At 37.3% G+C, this 20,097-nt stretch overlaps 1 protein-coding gene across 23 annotated transcripts in view; it reads left to right on the top strand.

The window, feature by feature from the left end:
* Nucleotides 1-5,814: 5,814 nt before the first annotated feature.
* ccdc88ab (coiled-coil and HOOK domain protein 88ab) overlaps nucleotides 5,815-20,097 on the top strand; it is a 45,722-nt gene continuing 31,439 nt past the window's right edge. For all 23 annotated transcript variants that reach the window (XR_013647848.1, XR_013647845.1, XR_013647847.1 and 20 more), the window contains exons 1-3: nucleotides 5,815-6,503; nucleotides 6,599-6,699; nucleotides 13,455-13,563. Coding sequence is in view for 17 of the 23 variants with exons in the window: in XM_078932061.1 (XP_078788187.1) it covers nucleotides 6,441-6,503; nucleotides 6,599-6,699; nucleotides 13,455-13,563 (273 nt within the window). In the remaining 6 variants the exon portion in view is untranslated. The remainder of the gene's footprint in view (nucleotides 6,504-6,598; nucleotides 6,700-13,454; nucleotides 13,564-20,097) is intronic.

The following is a 20,097-nucleotide window of genomic DNA, read 5'->3' as shown; positions in this document are numbered from 1 at the left end:
AAATGAATGCGCATTGTCAGAAAGTTCACATCCAAAACACCTTTAAAAATGAAATTACAGATGATTTGCCTAACAGAACTTGGAAACCTGTGGCATTGATGATATGCATTAAATATTTGTTCATACAGCAAAAACTGACATCAAGTTAATTCCATCTGTCCATCTTCACCATTTGAGGTGATAGTGTTGCTGGAGCCTATCCCAGCCACAATTGGGCAAAGGATTTGAACCTTTGGCCAACAGGTTGAACCCTGGATGGTTGAAAGTCCGCCACGTGGCCAGTTGATTACTAAATGTTAATTTACAGGAAAAAATCTTCACCAGATTTTATCTAAGTATTTTTCTAGTCACAAACAGTGTTGCAAAGTTTTACAGAATATTTTGATCATGAGCTCTTCCAGGCTTTCTTTATTATTGTCTTTAGAATCCTTCTACTACAGTTTTTATTCTAGTACTTTCATAGAATTTTTTTAGAACATTTGCACATTGTGGAAAGTTTTTTAATATTCGTTCCTAACCCCCATTTAAATTATATACTTGGATAATGACAGGCTTGCCTCCAAGAGGCGTATGACTTGAAATAGTCAAGTGTGTGTTTTTCCACAATCCTGTGATCATTTTCTACCTGAGACCTGTTTATGTGGTGGAAACCACCACTTTATAATTGACTCTCAAAATGGCAAAAATCCTAACTCAGCTGCTCTTTTTGTTCTTTTTTGAATTTGCAATTAAATGGATTTTCCTTTTCCTCAAAATATCTGTCGATGTGTTAAAGTCAGTTAAAGTCATGGGCTTGTTGAACTAGAATCAACTGAAATGATTTCTTAACTGCATCACATATTACAGTAAAAAGCAGGACCACTGCCACATAGCAGTTTTTTTTGCAGAAAAAACTTTGCCCTAAAATACAAAAGGCAATACATTCAAATACATGCTTAGACTTGTCAATGCACATTTTCATTATGAACATGGTTGTCAATGCACAACCATGTTTATAATGAAAATATCCGAACTGTTTTAGTGCTGCACTTTATTTTTTCTTGAGTTGAATCAGAAGTAGGATACAATAATACAGCCATGTATGCCTTGATTAAGATGATTGTTGTTAATTATAAATTAACATAATATATAAATACAATTATATACATTTTGAAAATGTAAAAATATCTGATCTCAGCATGATCTGAGCCAAGACTTTGACTGTTTCAGGTGAAAATGAAAAGCCATCTTCTTTAGTAAACATTATCAACATGTACTTCCTAAAACGACCTTACCTTCATCATGTCCAGAATTCTGTCTTACTTGGCTTGGATTGCGCTTTGATTTCATCTGCATTAACACCGTCAAACCATTTATCAATTGTTGATTTTATCTCTTATCTTTGCTCTTATCTGATTACATTTCTTTCATCAGTATTTATTGGCTGCGAGCATGGCAAGATTTTTTCAAGCCCCTTTACAGAAAAATGTCTGTTTTTACTTGAACGAACAATAACCTTTCTGAATTTGAATTTAAAAACAATTGCAGACAATATTTGGTATATATTCATTAGAATTTTTTTACTAGTATCAGAGAAGATCAGAATTTTCCCAAACTAAAATCAGTTGAGACCAGGATATTCTACAATTTAGCCTAAAAAAGGGGGGGATTAGACACCTTTGTTGTTGTCTTTTCAACTGATTATCAAAGTATAATTATTTTTTTTGGTGGTGGGCTTGCTTATTTAATTGCGGCTCAAGAAATCTTGTCTGCCCCCACCCCTTTTTACAAAACCTGATGATGTGCGTATTCAATACGCGTACTGCTATTTACAGATAGCAGTACACTAAACATTCACGGTACAATTCTGCAGGGCAACTGTGCAAAAGTGACATTTTTGTTTTATTACACATTTCTGGCCTTATAAAGTTCTATTAGTGACTTCTTGTTGGTTTTTTTGAAAACATGTAAGATTTTTTTTTTAAACCTTCATCCAATCCATTCCATAAATCCACACCACAATTTGATAGACACATTTTCTTTTTTGTTGTTCGAATGCACTGCTTTTTGAAATTCAGTTGTTTTCTTAGATTGTAACTCCCTTCTCTGTCTTTGAACATTTGCTGTCAATTTATTGGAAGTAAGTATTGGCGCGTTTTTCCCAACACTGCTATGCTTTTAGCCAGTTTAGCTCTGACCTGCTTTATTTGTGGTTTCCAGCTTATTTTGTCGTCCATAATTACTCCAAGGAACTTGATTTCAGACAGTCTTTCCAGAACATGGTTATCAATGGCAACTTTTATTTCTAAATCTGCAGGAATGTGGCGATTTCCGAAAATCATGAATTTAGTTTTGTTAACACTGAGTGACAGTTTATTTTTGTCAAACCATTGTTTCAGTTTCCCTAATTGTGTATTTACTATTTTTACAATTTCCCTGAGATTCTCCCCTGTACAGACTATACTTGTGTTGTCAGCATATAAAAAGTATTTGAGTGTATCTGATACCAAGTGTATGTGATTAATGTAAAGGATGAACAGTATGGGACCTAATATTGACCCTTGTGGAACTCCACAGTTTAAATTTAGCAGGGATGATTTACAGTCCTCCAGTTGGACAAACTGCTGCCTGTTATTAATGTAACTGTTTAACCATTTTAATGCTGGTCCTTGTATTCCATATCTTTCCAGTTTGTTTACTAACATTTTATGATCAATTGTGTCAAAAGCCTTTTTCAGATTAATGAACACTCCTACTACGAACTCTTTATTGTCAGTGCCATTTATAATTTCTTCAGTTAGTTGCGTAATCGCCATGGATGTTGATCTGTTTTTTCTGTAACCATATTGGTGTTCGGATATTAGTTTGTACTTTTCTATAAAACTTTCCAGCCTTGTGAGGAACACTTTTTCGAGTATTTTTGAGAGTAAAGACACTGGTCTGCAATTTGTTAGTTGGTGTTTGTCCCCTGATTTGTGTAGTGGGATTACTTTAGCTATTTTCCTTTTTTGTGTAAATGTTCCTGTTTGAAAGGATAAATTGCAAATATAGGTTAGCGGGTCAACAATGGAATCAATGACATTTTTATCACCATCATATTAATTCCATTACAGTCTGTAGATGTTTTGTTTTTGAATTCGTTGACGCTGTTTAGAACTCCTTTTGCTTCCGCGGGTCTCAAATAGATCGAGTTAGGATTTCTTTTTATGGAGTGATCGAGTGTTTCTTTTTCTGATATTTTTTGAAAAGTTTATGTCGTCAGCTAACTTTGGCCCTATTTTTACAAAATATTTATTAAACTCCTTTGTCATGTCCTGAATATTGTTGCACATCTCATTTTTACCAACTAAAGAGTCTGGGTAATTTGTTTTCTCTTTGTGTTTCCTGATGACACTATTCAGTACTTTCCAAATTTCTTTAGTGTTTGATTTGTTTTTTTCTAATATTTCTGTGTAATAGTCTTTTTTGCATGTTCTCATGCTACCGTTTGGTTTGTTTTTATATTTTTTGTATAACTGCTCCGCCTCGACAGTTCTGTTTTTTAAGATTTGTTTAAATAAGCTGTTCTTTTTTTTGCACGCGTTTCTCAGTCCAGTTGTCATCCATGGGTTTTGTTGTTTTATGTTGTTTTCTATTACAGGATTTTGTAATTGGGCAGTTTTTGTCATATAAAGATGTAAACTCCTGAAAAAAATCTTTCATAAGCTGCGTTGACATCTTTGCTTTCATACAGAGTTTTCCAGGTTTGTGCTTGTAGTTCTGATTTAAATGCATTTATTGATTCCTCTGTTAGTTTTCTTCTGTAAACTATCTTTTTCTCTTTTTTTTCTCTGAAAACGCATTCATAGTTAGCAAATACTGGGAGGTGGTCGCTGATATCTGTCATTAGCAGTCCGCCTTTTATTCTGTTGTGAAAATATATCTGTCAAAGTTGCGCTGTTTGTTGTTATTCTGCTGGGTTTGTTGATTAGTGGATAAAAGCTTAAACTGTACATTGTATGCGTGAAATCTTCTGTCTTGGTGTGATTGTTTGGGTTCAACAAATCTATGTTAAAATCGCCACAAAGAAATATGACCTTTTTGGAAATATCAGCAAACGTGTTTTCAATAGCACTTGTGAAGGTTTCCATGTCTGGAGCAGGGGCTCGATACACACAGCTGACTATGATGTTACTCTGTTTCTCCATACTTATCTCTACAGATATATATTCCAAGACATCATCAATACAGCCCGACATTGTCTCCACAACTTTGTGTTTAAGACTGTTGTGTGTATAAAGAGCCACTTGCTTATTTTTCCTATTCACATAGTGAAAGTCATAGTTCTCAAGCTGGAAGTGTAAGCCCCAAGTATTCTTCAATGGTTTGGTGGTTCGCGTATAAGCTTCTGCTGTTGAAATGTATGATTGAGAGTTCGTGATTAGGATTTGTGTTTCTATTGTATTCCTCTTCTGTGTATTAACTGCAGTGGTTATTCATAAAGTCAAAGAAATGGGTATCTGGGTCAATGTCTAAGTCCATAGTTGTGTATTGTTTGTTTATTCTTGTTAGAGAGGACTGTACTTTTGCCGTTTTCTATCAAAATTGATCCAGCTCTTCCATTTCTCTGATTGCGATTACTTGCCTGTTCAGGTGGGCTGTTTAGTTTAATGAAAACTTTGCAGTTTTTTGTCCACATTGATTGTATTTTTTTTCTTTTCTGAGAAACCGTGCTTTCAGTGTCAGCATTTGTCTTGGTTAGATGTTTATTCATGTGAATGTTTGTTCCTTTTAGTTTTCTTCCTTTCTTTAGGAGAGGAATTTTATGCTTTCCATTTGAAAATCGCATTATTAGTGCTGGGGGGTATTTTTCATTTTCCCTCGGTGGGGGATGACAGGCTTCCATGTCGTTGCTGATGGCAATGCCTTTTTTATTTAGTAATGCTACTACTTGTTGTTCCACTGATTCCTGCTCTGTCTGTCTTTCTGTTTCTACCCCATCATCTGCTGGTTTAACTGCCCTGGCATAGGAAGACGGTTTGATGGCAAGACCACTAATAACAACATCATTTATGCGGGAACACTGTTCCAGGTCAGACACTCGACCTTTGAGCTGTGCAATCTCCGAATCTTTTTCTGCGATATGATTTTTTAACTCTATTACCATTCCAATTAGTTTTTTTTTTCCCTCTTCAATTAAGTCTGCAATTCGTTCCTGATTTTTTGAGATGTTTGTTATTTCTTCAAACATGCAACTAAACAGTGTAAAATTTGTGAAAGTGAAATGTAAAAATATTTCTTTTTTTTTGATAAAAGTGTCATCGTTGTTTAATTTAAATGACTTGTAGGGTAAATAAAATTAAATGATGAAACAACATTTGATTTTAGAATGGAAATTAAGAAAATAAGATATTTATTCAAATGATGGCAAATTGTTGATTCAATCGTGAATTCAAATGAGATCAGTTCAGCATTTTAGCAGTGAGGATAACTTTGGTCTGCAGTATTTCTTGGTGCATTACCCCACCAGGTGTCAGTATCTTACCTTCCTTGTGGCCTCCCATGTGCTGCATTCTAAAAGTGCAGACAAAGAGTAGTAGGCCATGCCTGGTTTTGAAGCATCTCTGTCTGCTATTAAAACATGGTAAAGGCATGCGGAAAAATATTTAAGCTATACTTTTTAGTATTGAAATTATTGTTAAAGCAATATCTATAGAAAGCCAAATTTCCACAGTCATGTTTTACTTTCAATGTTTGTTTCATCAAAGTGTTGACTAAGAAGAATGACCGATAATGACTCAGAGGAAATCACGGCAGACAGAGATGCTTTGATCAATGCCCTACATTTCCTCACGAGGGAGGCGGAGGGAGATGCGCAGGAGGCGGTGCCACGCGCCCTCCGCGCATCCTCCCAGCTTCTCAGCGCACAGCGGTGTGCGGCGTTTGAACGACAGCATGCAGTGGAGAGGGCGGCACGACGGGGAAGCGGATTTCTGACAAGCATGAAGGAAAACTCCCCAGTTTTTGCCCAAAATTTCTGGACGCCGCGTCTGTTTCTTGGATATTTTTCGTCGCTGAGTCGTATTGGAGGGGTACTCTGCTGGTGTCACTAACGGTCCACCGGTTTACTTTACCTGGCTCAGCAGGTCTGCCTTTAGCTAAAACAGCGGATCCCCTAATCACCTTATACCTGTTGTTTATGTTTTGGAAAAATTGGGGGAAAATGTGAATCAATTTCTTTCCCAGGAGGTAGCCAAGCCCCAGTCGCTGGCATCTGAAACAGCTGGGCCGTGTCGTGAAGATTGTGGTTTCCCGTCCCCCCCCTTTCGTCTCACGAGCCCGTTTTGCCAGTGACCTTATAGGAAAATGCGCAACGATTTAATCAATACATGATTTTTAGTCCAAGGAAGCCCATTTTCCGACAGAAAAGTCCCCCGCTGCTCACACATCTGCTGGAATAAAACGGGGGAATAAAAGAAAAGATGGAAAACGAGGTTTTCGCCCCAATGCTGGAGCAGTTCATGCTCACGCCTCTGGTCTGCTGGGTATGCGCCCTAATTAAATATTCAAATGTGTCTTCAGCTCAAGTGAGTACTGGCCTCTTTCTTTTCATCCATTAACGGTTATGGTCTGTTTTCAGGTGAGGACGGTGGGGCAGCTGAAAGCCAGCGAATCCAACAAATTGTCGGAATATATAGAACTGGTGGATGGGATTTACCTGAACGAGATCATGCTTGAGATGTGAGTAGTGAGTGTGACACCTCCACGACCCCACGTGTCCCTACCTTTGGCCTTGATATGGATCCATTGGACTAGATAATTCTGGAAATCCAAACAGCTGCATTTATTACTTGAATGATTGTATTAGGTGAGAAGATTTCGGCGTGGCCTTCACTGCATGAGTGAGATGAGCTGCAACCTCTGCCCAGCCTTTGACATTGAAGTGAATGTAGGCTACTCACAAAGGGACCACGCATTGGAAAACTGAGTGGCTGCACTGGTGGAAATTACAGACAGATAGCGCCTGTGGTGAATCTTGCACTGCTTTAATATTTTCTCAACATAAGAATCTGTGCCTCTGCTGTGCTGCAGATTAATTTGGAACCATAGCCCCAAGTAAATATTGGTTTCTAGCTCAAAATTTAGATATGAACTTTTCTCCAGTGGTGCAAGCAGACACAGAAGCCCATTTGTTTTTTTCTCTCTGATTACAGATCTTTAGACAGTGAATGAATTGGGATCGCCCCCAAGTACAAAGAACTTGCACATTTGTTTGTCTTTTGACTGCTACACATGTCATGACTGCAGACATTTCTATTCCTTTGTCTGTTGCACATTTCCTGCTGGATAGGCAATTTAAAAATATTTTCCACTAATCCTGCGCACTTCAATGTCAGCGTTTACCCAGCTTGCCACTCTGCAGAGCTTTCTGTAATTCCTGTTCCCTGGGGATTGGGTTCATCTCTTTGTGGGTACTCTTTGACTGATAATGGGATCCCATCAAAGCCTCAGTGCCAATTTTTGATTGGCAGAAGGATAATCGAATGATTTACTGCAATTTATAATATAATTTTGAAAAAGAATATTTGACCATAATCTGATAACTAGAAACGCCTTTCTTTTTTCGTTTCTTTCTGCCCTCTTCTACTGTCCTTGACCTCTCGCTCCTCCAGCTTTGCCTAATCTCACATGTAAGATAGTTCCTTTAGCACACTCTCCCAGGCTTGTTTTTTCCCTATTTTTGTCAAGCTGTTTCCACTTACTCCGTGGTTTCTAAACAGAAAAATGTCTAGGGAGGTCATTTTGGGTTCTGCAGAGGAAGGCCATCATCATCTCCGTACTTTGCCCTTTTTAAAAAAACAGAACAACAAAAATGGATTTTCAGAGCATTTCTATTCCCTTTGGGATCTTGGAAAAGCAAACTGAAGTATTAAAGGGGAAGAAGGGTTAGAAGAATGACTGTGATGAAAAAGAGAGTTGCCAAAACTCATTGATAAAACATGTGCCAGGAGTGTTTCCGAATTTAAAACAGATTATTGACATGCACACAATATAGTGAGGTAAGCCGCATTGCATGGGTACTGAATGAGATTCCTGACTGGAAATGATGGTAAAATTTATATGGATGTTAAAGTGCTCCTGGAGATGATGGCCAAAGCTGAGCTCAAATGAACTGTGACTAGCTTAGAGACTCCCTGACAGGATGTCAGGGATTGTCGGTCACAGTGGCACTCAGTGTTTGTTTGCATGCTTCTCTGCGGAGCTCCTGTGCATGCGGGGGAGTATGTGTATTTGGGGCTTTTTCTGTTTTATTTTTTTTGTTTTCCCTCCCCCCTTGTGAATTTGGTTTTGGACTGAGGCAGCTGTTGGTAGACGTCTTGTCTAGCCTGCCTCCCACACAAAAGACTTACTGTATTGGTCAGATCTTGTGTTGGTGAAACTGGCCTTTGTTTGTAATATGTTCTGGCTCGAGTCAGTTCATTTAACGACAAAAAAAGTCACAAGCTCAAAAGTTTTTTTTTTTTAGCTGCTGCAAAAAGCTTTAATTCTTTCTTTTCTTAGGTTACAGTTTAAAATGAGAAAAACTCAACCAAGGCCATATACAAGTTTATTGTTGTCTCATGCTCCTTCTTTTATTCATTTAAAGAAGCTTTGAGGACACATCGATTTTCCAACTTAATCTCATGGTTTATAGATAATTCTTTGACTTTTTTGTTGTATATAAAACATTTTTTACTTTTTATTGCTCTAGACTCTTTCAATCTAAAGTTAACTTACTTGAGTTGAGATTTTTCTTGAAATAGATGAGCTAAAAGATATATTTCATATTCATCCAGCATTTCCCTTGTTTAAATTAGGAAAACAAGCTGCAAATGAAAATTCATTTAAAAATATAATGCTAAGCTCACAATACAATTTTTATAAATGTTTTAAAAATATTAGTTAAATGTTTAGTGTCAGTAACAGAGGTGCCAGATCGACTGGCAGCAGTTGCCATCAGGGCTGCATGGTAGGATTACCTAACGGTTGGGATACCGACACTCAAATGTCTCCTCCCCCTGCCCCTCTGCGAATGACATTGTCTGGCCAATTAGATTGCCCTCATAGTTGTGTCAAACCGATTATCTTTCCCGCCCAGCGAGTGGGTGCCAATTGAATAGTTGTCAGAGTGACAACTGTCCAGCTGAAGTTATGCCAGTTGGTGTAGACACATGCTGGTTCATTGTCGTTGCGGAAACCGATTTTTCTTTTTAAAATTAAATTCTGTTTTAAATGCATTGTTATATTACCCATTTTTTCCTTGACTTTCTGTCAAATGTTTCGTCAATTCATTGAGGTGCAAAATTGTGGAGCACTGGAAGCTTATGTGAGAGGAATGTGGCTGCACATGCTCTGCTGGTCCAAATATTTAGGCACATCTGTGCATGTCTCTGAGTCTGTGCACTCATCGCATTCAAATCTATGTGACCGTAAAGAACAGGACGTTGCCTATCCACTTGTGATCTGTACAAAAACATCTTGAATCTTTCAGAAAGTGATTATAACTTCTTAAACAAAACATTAGGAAATATGTTGTCTTTCTGTAGGATGCACTTCAACATCAATTGCTCATAACTCGCTCCTTTCTACGTCTGTCATTATGTTATGACTCAGAGTGTAACAGATGTCTTCTTGAAGAGTGTTTTATGTAAAACTAGTGCCAAGTGCCTTTGTGGCTTATCCAACTCTTTTTTTGGTTGTTTTTTTCTTCTTCTATTTTTTGGGGGGAATGGCTGTTTTTTCGAGCCCTGAGAGAAAAAGTTTTGGTGAAACAAAAAAAAAGTGAACTGCTCTAAGTTTGCAGGTCTAAGAAATATGATCTCTTTATTGGGTCATATGTCGGCTCTAAAGTTTCTCCCAGGTGGGAAGTGTCTACATTTTCACTAGAAGGTTTCCTGAAGGCACATGTCCTAACCACTTCCCATCCATTAACCATTAAGCAAATTATTGATGGGAAGTAAGATAATTCCCAATGACATTAATTGTTTAGCAGATCCTTTCCCACTTAAATGGTAAGGTCAGTGCTGGTTCTTGTTATACTAGGTCTAGGTCCTTCTTTCAGTTGTCAGAAAGCTGTTCAGGTGATGCATTTTCAAAGACCACATTGTTTTATCTATTGTATTAAAATAACCAACAATAGACATTTGTTTGCTAGTTTCAGAGCACATAGTGGCTGGTTTTCCCTTTTTTTATCCAGTTTGCTGAGTTCGATCTTTTTCCAAAATTTCAGTCCCATTTTATACTGAAGCCTCTACTCTTTTGTTCTGTCTTTCATCCTCCCAAAGGTGTCTTCAATATCTCCTCTTTTCCTGTATACCCTGTTGTTTCCCCTGACCTGCTCTTCCCATTTTTTTCTGTTTTATCTTAAATAGCATGTTCAAGGCTTTGTTGGTTTTCTCCTGAGCTGGTTATTGCTGACATACTTGGGATTCCTGCTGGATCGGGGACTCTCAGCAAGCAGATCCGCTGTTTGAATTCATGTCTCAGTGATGGTTGGAAGCCAATCCCGATGGCTCACAGTGTGAAGCTGGAAACAAATCTTTTAACACTCATAATCATTGTGCACTAGTCTCTTTTTGTTAAGAAAAAGGACAATGTCTGGCAAAAAAAAGATACTCATAACTTTAGGAAAACAAGGTTTTTTTCTTACTTTTTTCTTCTGTATTTGCTGGTGACTTTGCAGCTAATGCAACTCTTAGTTTTTTGTTTCTGACATTTTAGCGGTTTGAGGACATGTTACCTATTGTTGTTTGAGCAAATTAAGCAGAAATGGTTGATTTCCCATCATTGCAACATGATAACACTAATAAATATTTGTGTTGAAACATTATCCACAAAAACAAATTTATTCAAGTACCAAGCAATTCCTGTATAGATGGAAATATAACAATAATTGACATTGTGCACTCTGCGGGAGTTACTTTAAAACATTACAAAATTATTTATATTTTATTTTTAGAAGAATGAATTTTGTCCTATAAAGCTGAAATACCCCCCCCCCCCCCCCCCCCCCCACACACACACACACACACACACAGCTGGAATGGAGTTCCGGGAAGTCCAGCTGCTGTTCCTGTGGATGCTGTGGCACAAGTGAGCAATGGGAAAAGGCCACTAGAAACAAAGACAGAGGAGAAATGACTGTGAAAAGCTGAGGAAAAGGAAATGAGTTGATGGGAACGAGAGGCTAACAGGCTGAAACTGGTGGAAAGCCCTTTAGTACAATAGAATTTACCCATGTCTTCTTTTCTGTTCCAATGGTGGCTGGGCCATTCTCACTCAGTTGGCTTTACTCAGTTTGGGAAATAATCACAATAGAATCACAGTATGAATCTGATCATAAGTAGAAAAAGAATAGACAGAATCTATGCTGTCTTGGGTTCTTAGAAAGTGTGCTAGAGCCAGACACTGAACTCCACATTGCTACTGGTGGTCTGCCTAGCACCTTTCATGGCACTTCTCTCCCCATCAGTGTAAGAATGTGTGCATGAATGGGCCTGCTACTGTAAAGCCTATTGGACCTTAAAGGTGGCAAAAGTGCTACATTATAATTTATGATGAGCTGTGTTTAGCAAAATATTGCATTATACTTAAACATGTTTGTTAACTTTGCTTGGTTGTTTGTGTTTTTGATTGTTGGTACAGGCATATTTTTACTGTTTCTCCAGTAAAGCTCGTAAGCTTCGTCTTCAGCACGTGGTCAAACGTGGCCTTCATATTGCCCTTTGTATTTGGGCACTGAAGCTGTTTTCTGTGGCAGTGCGCGTCTGCATGGGCATGTGCCTGGCTGCCCAAGCTGAGTGTAATTTAGCCTGTCATATATGGGTTAACACGACTCCATAACCTACTCAGCCAATCAAAGCTGGGAATTGGGGGTAGGAAGCTGAGTGACCTGAGGCTCTAAGGCTGCAGTGCCGATCGACATCAACGATGGACCAGCTTATTGACTTGCCGTCTGGCTAACTTGCTGACTAGTGGTCTGTCTTGCACTGTGTTGATCTGGCTTTGTTTTTTTATTACTAATCTATCTGTGATTTTTAAAGCGTTAGGTGTATTAGTGGGGTAGCGGGCAAGGATTCATTTGGGAAATTTCTACAGCCATTGCTGTTTTAATGCGTATATTTACTCACTTTCTGAATTACAAGGCACCCACCTCTTCCCATGCCTGGATTTGTAGCATCTGAAAACATTGTTATGGTTTCTTTTTTTTGTGGCATGTTTTTATTGTTGTTGTTGCTTATGATGGGGATGGCATGTTTGAGTGGGGGGACTTATCATTTTTCCACCCCACACACCTCATTTAGCACATTACCCCGATTGTCCTGATAGGATTATGGCCTCCTTTGTGTTTTATAATTAAATTGTTAAATAGACCCCCTACAATGAGCCCTAAATGGGGATGTCTGTCTAGAAGGGGGAGCAGTGAAGGTCACATGGTTGTTCATTTAGATATATAAAAGAACTTTGTGTCCTCTCATGTCATAACTCTTGAGTGTTTATTATGGAAATTGATCAAAACACAAGTTATCTTAACTAATCTGCTGACTGTAAATCTCAAGACAGAAACATTGTGACAGGATGACAAGAATTTATTTGTTCCTTTTTTTTGTTCCTATTTTTTTAATATAAAATGACCTTGGGATTTTTGTGACCCAACGTATATATATTTCTTACAACAAAATCGAATACACGCATACTAAGGGCATATCCTCAAAATACAACCCAACAGGGCTTTTCCGTCTAACAGAAGATCATGTACTAGACTTTATGTTAAAGTGCTTTGTAAACTCCAAATTCATCTGTACAGCTATACTGTGTTTTTTCTCTTTTGGCTCTAATGCATAATTTACATTTTGCATGCTAACATTTATGAATGTCCCTCTTACTTCCCCTATTCTCAGGATAGAGAAGGGTTTTGTCGTTTGACCCTTTATGTAGGTCAGTGGATAAACTTTATGTTCTTTGTAGTTAGGTTATCAGGAAAACAAGCGCTATAAATGAATCTAGCCTATGATAGGTTTAACTACTGTGATGTACTTTGGTTTATCTTTTACATTACTCAAATAAACTATACAAACTCATCACATGAAAGCTGAAGAATTAGTTGGATCATCAAAATGGAAATTTTCCTAGATTGTTGGACCCAACCCTAAAAAACCTGCTCATCTTTGTTAGTGAGGAAAATCAGTGTTTTTATAATCCTGGATTTTAAAATCAATACAGACAGTCAAGGACATGTTCCACAATCAATAGCGCACTATATTATTGAATGGAAGAAAAAATATGCATTAACTTTTATCACCTGCAGTATGGAGATTCTGCAGCAGAACTCTTTTAAGCCAATACTAGATGTGTTTATGGAACACATCTAGTAGTGTTTTTACCTTATGACCTTGCATGTTTAAGTAAGGTGTAAGGTGTTATTGTTGTTGAAAAGTAGGTTTGTCTTTTCACAGAAACCCTAAAGCTGCTGTGCAGAGGACCAACAAAAAAGTCAACAATGACCCCACACTGCGCATCCAAAACCTTTCCATTCTCATCAGACAGATAAAATCCTATTACCAGGTAAGATTTTTCCTTGTTTCACTGTTTTTTTCAAAAAGTTCTGTTTGCATTTGTTCATTGTTGAAACGTTAAAACAGCAATGTCTGTATGAAATAGAAAGTACTTAAGGTAAGTACTCATATAATGTATGTCTGAGGTGGTGGAGTTTTCTGCCCCCCTCCTTTAGCTTTATCTTGGCTGAGCATGTTTTTTTATTTAAGTTCAAACATATGGCTAAGGCTTTAGCTGCTCAAAAAGAGACAAATGTGTCTTTGTGGGACTTTGGATTGTGGCTCTTATCCATATGTTAAATGACTCAGTAAATATAAAAACATATCAGTAATCTAAAACACACTTATGTGGTGGTGTAATATGTTTCAAACTGGGGTGGAAATATCAGATATGTTTTATGTTTATCTTACGTCAGGATGTCCCCCATTTCCCTTTTCCGCCAACAAATATTTGTTGCAGTTGTCCAAAAAAGTATAGTTGTATAAAAAGTTTTTAGATTTTTAGCACTTTGTCGTATAACTTAATTCGCATCGTGCTTAGTGCTTTAAAAAAGTTTCAAAGTGAATTAAGTTTACAAATAAGGAACTTAATTCAATGTCAATGAGCTCAGCTCATCAATGTGAAACATAGACCAATAACAACCCCTGCTTTGAGCAGACTGCTTCAACACTTCTTATACGTCTAATGAAAAATAAATAAAATACAAGTAAATATTGGAAAAAAAATAAAATAAAAATAATGCTAAAAATTAACAAAATAAAAAAAAACAAGCAAAACATCAGTGTACTAGCAAATTATGCTACCATAAGTCTGTCTAAGGTAGTACCTAGAACATTTGTGAGACAGCTGTGTACATTTTCAGTGTAAGCAGAGACCTGCCAAGAATTGCTGGATCAGAACTCCACGTAAGGTTTTTTAGGCAACCAAAATGTCTGTGTCACGCTTGATTTAAGGAGTCTCTCCTGTTCTGGAGCTGCATGATAAATGATTATTAAGGTAAATGATTATTCATCATGGCAACACTAGTCATTGGATTCTGTGGGACAAAGTTTGAAACATAATGTGGGTAAACTCGTGTCGCTATGGTGACATTCTACAGTGCAATTGGTGTGGTTTAAGGTCTAGGTGCACATAGCCAACAATGAAACTCTAGGTCATCTGTTGCATTTGATTAATTCCTCTGTGCTTGGCCTTGCCTTGTTGACCTTTGAGTCCCACTATTGTTCAGAAGCTTGTGTCTGCAGGTTCAGCCTGACGGAGACCACCCTCAGGTTTAAATCCCTTGCTGTGTGTCCAACTGCCCCATTGTTGTCGTTTTTCTAGTTTTTTTGCACCAGCTAGTAAAGCATTCCTGGAACAAAGCTTCTATATCCCCTTAGGAAAATATAGTTCCTCAAAAATGTCTCATGTAATGGTCAAAGTTAAAAACCAAATGGTATTATTTATGATTTACCGTAAATGTTAAAGACAAGACAACATTTTTATTTGCTTGGAGGGTCAAAGGAACAAGCATTGATAATGTGTTTGGTCAAGCATGTGAACAAAGGGGAGGGAGTGAGACATCTTTGTAGCATAGCAGTCTATGTTGGGAAAAACAGTGTAGTCATTGTCATTCTTTTAGCAAAGTTGGATGGAGATGTTCAGGAGGTGAGAAACACCAAACCTTTTGCCGTTCTCTTAGTTTTGATTTTTAACCTGAAATTCAGTTTCAAATCTGAAACAAAGGCAAATGTGCACTCTTCTTGGTGAACTTCATGAAGTTTCACATTTCCGACAAATAGTTAAAGTTAGTGTAAACTAAATCAAGCTAAGGATTTAGATTCATTTATTACTACTGTGAAGCATCATAAAAGACATGCATGGAATATTCATTTTCAGATTTGAAAAAACCCACCCTTGTGTTTTATGTAAGGGTTAATGGCCGACGAAGTGTGCGGTTACTACTTTTTAACGCACGCCGTGGAAGCCTTCGCGTCGGACGGTTGCTTCCGCGAAGTGCGTTAAAAAGTAGTAACCGCACACTTCGAAGGCCATTAACCCGCTTATACCATGGTCATTTAAAAAAAATTTTTTTTTCAATCAGTTTTAGTACTTTATTCTTGTTTTTTTTTCGATTTGGATCACTTTTCTCATAAACAGCGTAATCGCCGCATCACGTTACATATAGTACATATATATAACATATAGTCCGCGTCGCGCAGCACCACCGCTGCAGTCAAGATTCGGCGATAGATATATGCTGATCGTCCCGATGGGTTGAATAAAGCATCAATTCAGAGGGAAAGTTAATCGCTTACCGCTTGTTTTTGCCCAGATGATGAAGCAAAAGGTTGTTTTACAGAAGCCGGCGCAGTGATACAAATCATTTAAGCTAGCCGACCGGAACTTCTTTTTTCACCATGCGGTTATCAGGTTTTAACGCATACCCAGCAGCCAATCAGAATCGAGTATTCACCCGGACCATGGTATAACTACTTTTAATTTGCTGTAATCTGGAATCCAAATTGAAAAAGACTACCGGTACTATTTTTACAGGTAGTATTGAAGATGGTGTTTAGCTTAAAGCTTGAAATGCAAAGAAATTCAGACACACACAAACTCAGTGGGATGTTGCCTTTGGAAAACACTCCTGCATATGTCCACAGATGTTCCCCCTTCTGTCAGAGCATTATATTTCATGCCTGGGAGGAAAACTAAAGGAGTTTATTACATCAGAGCCATTGCTGCCTCTCAAATGATCTGTTGTCGAGGGAAACAAAAGAATTAAACCATTAAAGGCAGATGTTTAAAACAGTTTTTAGTAGTACCTGACAAATGTCTTTGTGATGGTTTTCATAAGACGGTACAAGCTCTCTTGGGCATTTTTCTCCACATCAACTTATACTGGTTCAGAGCCTGCTATTGTTCTGTTAAAGTACCGGTAGACTGAGTGAGAGGATGTCTAGACAGCTTTGGTCTTAGAATTTGGAGTCTTATGATCAGATGAAGTTGAAAGAACCAGAAACTGTCTGTGAATGCAGTTTCTAGTGGGGAAATACCAACAGGCAGAGTTTTTCCAGGGACACGTTATATCTGTTACAGAGAGATACATGGATATATGGCACATTTAACCTATTTTGGAATTTTTATTTGATAAGTTGATTGGATAAAGAATGGATTTGTTGCTTAGAGTTTAAGTCACTCCAAGGACATTCCTTTATATAAAGAGATTTAAATCACACCTGACTGCATTAATTTGAAACTCTTATTCACATATTCATTTTTAGTTGGCTGAGGTTTATGTTTAACAGTCTTAGGCACTCAAAAGGCTAGATGGTACTTTTAGAAATAAATGGTCCTCTCTCTTCCCCCACTGCTTAAGTTGGGGGTGTGGCACAGTGTTGGTACTCCTGTTTTGACGGTTTAAATGGTAACAGAGGCCACCATTCATGGAGAGTGTATAAGACTCCAGAGCTTTGAGAGGACACTTGGTTGGTTTCAGAGCATTGCCTGAGAACTACACTTTATGTTTCATTGGTTTATTATGGACTACAAAAAGTTCTGATAAAATAATCTCACCATAGTTGCACTAAGATATTTTAAATTCATATTTAACACATTTTTCTCACATTGAATCTTCTCTACTTTCAAATTATTTTTTAGTATTTTAATTTATAATTAAAACAGATTTTCTTAATTCTTTGTTCTGATTCAAAAAAATCTTTTGAATTTTCAACAAAATGATAAATTATATTTACAACATCTGAAAAGATGAAGGAAAAAAAGTCTCTTTATTCTTATTAGTATTATTAATATTTCATTTTTTTCTAATTAGTTATGAAATTCCTGACTTGTCTTGCTGCTCCTCTGCATCTGTCATGGTCAAATCAGTTATTTGGGACATAAGACTAAGTGTTTGTCACAAAAACTAATGTGCTTGATGGTTAACGTGTCCTTTTGAAGAAATAAACTAGTAAAGGAATCAACATACGGACAGCAAGATGTCCTTTTAAAGAACTCTGTTTATCCAAAAACCTTATCTGACCCATTTTATTTTTGCTAGAGTTCCTCAAAGGCTTTTTATTCTCTTGATTACACATGAAACGTTATGCAGTAATATACTTTAATGTTCATGTTATGTAGGAAGTAACTCAAAGTTCACTTGAGACCTCAGCCATAAATGTTTCCTTCTTTTCATTTTTGTATCTTGTAGCCTAACGGTTCTAAATATTTGTAGTTCTTAGTTCAGATAACAGTTGTTCCTGCTGTCTGTACTTAAAGTACTGAATTATTCCAAAACTCAAACAAACCAAACTACTTTTTTCATTGCTCTCCTACTGAGAGTTCTACTTGTTGTGAAGCCACTGCATGCACACTGGCCAATGTTTCTTTGTTTGCACTTGTGACATCCAAAGTGGAATATGTGGCAGTGGTGAAGTACGGCCATTTCTCGTTTGCTAAAAGGAAGCTGCTTTTAGGTGTTTGCAGAGTATCAACGGGAAACTGCAAGTTCTCCTTTTTCATGAACTAAACATCTGTTCTGTTGTCATTGTTTTATCTGATGCAGTATTTTGGTTCAAATGTTCAAACTCAGACAGGCTTCATATTGTAGTTTACGGTATTTTTTTTTTGTTAAAAAAAGACAAGTTTGTTAAAGACAAGTTTGAATTAACCAAATCTTTAATATGTTCTGACGTATTTGACAACAGTTGTATTTATGCTATAACATTACAATGCTTTTTTAATAATAATTTCCCCTATAAACTGATGCTGAAACATTACAAGTAGGCAGGTTTTAAATCCAAGTGAGAATCATATTATTATTTAAAACTGCAAGTGCACATTTGATTAATACTTCAAGCTTAGATGCTAAAATTGACAACACACATGACCCATGTTTCACCAATGTTTGCAGTATCATTCGACAAAACACTGATGGATGATGATAATAAACTCTGCAGCTGATTTAAAAAAAAATTCCATCCTTATGGTGCTTTTTAACCTCACACTTGACTTATATCCATCTGAACTGTTTAAGTCAATTTTTGAAAAAAGTTCAGTAGTTATTATCACAGGGCCAGTAACCTCTTGGCATTTTTGAAGGTTTGTTACATCACTAAACAGTGGGGTTAGCTTTGTTTGCATTCAATCAAAACATTGAAAGGAAAGAGATTGAATGTGTGTTTTGTGTGAAGATCTGAAAAAGCAGAACTATTTCCCTTCCTATTACTGGTGGTAAATGAACCAGTTTAGCTCAGAGGCTCTGCAGTTTTTTGGCTGGCAGAAGTCCATAGAGGGCAACAAGAGTGAGTGTTTGTGTGTTTGGAGAAACATTACTGTCATGTCGTGCTCTAGAGCATTGCGAGAATAAACCCATCTCCCTGTTTCTATGGCAACATTCTATGGCCGCAGAATGGGTGTGACTCAGGATTTGAGGGTTCAGGCACACAGGCACTCTCTCTGCAACAGCACAATTAGCCCCCTGTTGAAGCTTGGGTAGTAGCGGAACTTGTGCTTGGGTGGAGGGGTGGAAATTGGTTTTGGAGAGATGCGTGTCAGGGAAGTCTAGTTCACAGACAGTTCCTGTCAAACATAAATGCTACGGCTTTGAATTATTTTTGCTGACATGACTTCAGCACAAACATTTAAACTTCCTGCACATGCCTCCTCATGGTAACATATACAGTTACCTTTTGTCTTACATGTAATTGGCGCCTCAGCGCACATGGCATGTGCAACTGTTTTTTTATTTTTATTTAGCTGCATAAAAACAGAGCTCAGATTTCTTGGCCAGCCGTATTTCATAGTAGAAACCTTAGAAAGACTTGTGGACCCCATTTTAACCACCAATTCATTCAGTCAACTAAAACTAAACATCTCAGTGGGACGAAAAAGGATCCACTGTTGAGGGCTTAAATCTAGCTGAAATCAATAACACATAAATGAAGTGTCAGGAAAGGGGGATGGGGTAAAAAGGAAACACCATGAAAGGCATATCCATCCTGTGTATTGAGTAATGGAATTGAAATGGCAACCCTTTTGTTTCCTTTCATTCCCTTCATCTCCATCATTTCTATTTAAACCATGTTTTAATTTATTTTCAAAATCCTCAGTTCCACATTCCTGTTTTGTGACATTGACATGGAAAAACTGTCAAAAGTTCCCCTTTTTACATGGTCATTTTTTAAAAGCATTGTGTTTGTATGGCTCACAGTGTTTGTGATACATTTCCATGATTTGGTCAGACAGGTGTTGCTGAGTGTACTTCCTGTTTTGTTCATGTTATTTATGACAGCTCAGCTACTTCTGGCTAATCCAAGAGTACACTGCTGTGATTTACCTTTAATCGTCTCACTATAATCCTTAAGGAATGTCAAAATATTTTGTCATTACAGCTAAAACCTTGTGTATTAGTAAGTATACAGTTTACTTTATCTACAATACAGTTACCTGTATTGTAAACCATAAATATTTATGTAATCTTTAGGATTGTCTGCTATATACATTTTTTGTAAGTCAAAAAACAAAACAAAAACCTTTGTGGTGTATGTAAAGATGAAATGT

This window comes from Oryzias latipes, chromosome 15, assembly GCF_053564925.1.
Source record: "Oryzias latipes strain Hd-rR chromosome 15, Olatipes_Hd-rR_3.1".
Taxonomy (NCBI): domain Eukaryota; kingdom Metazoa; phylum Chordata; class Actinopteri; order Beloniformes; family Adrianichthyidae; genus Oryzias; species Oryzias latipes.
This window is presented reverse-complemented; position numbering and strand designations above follow the sequence as displayed.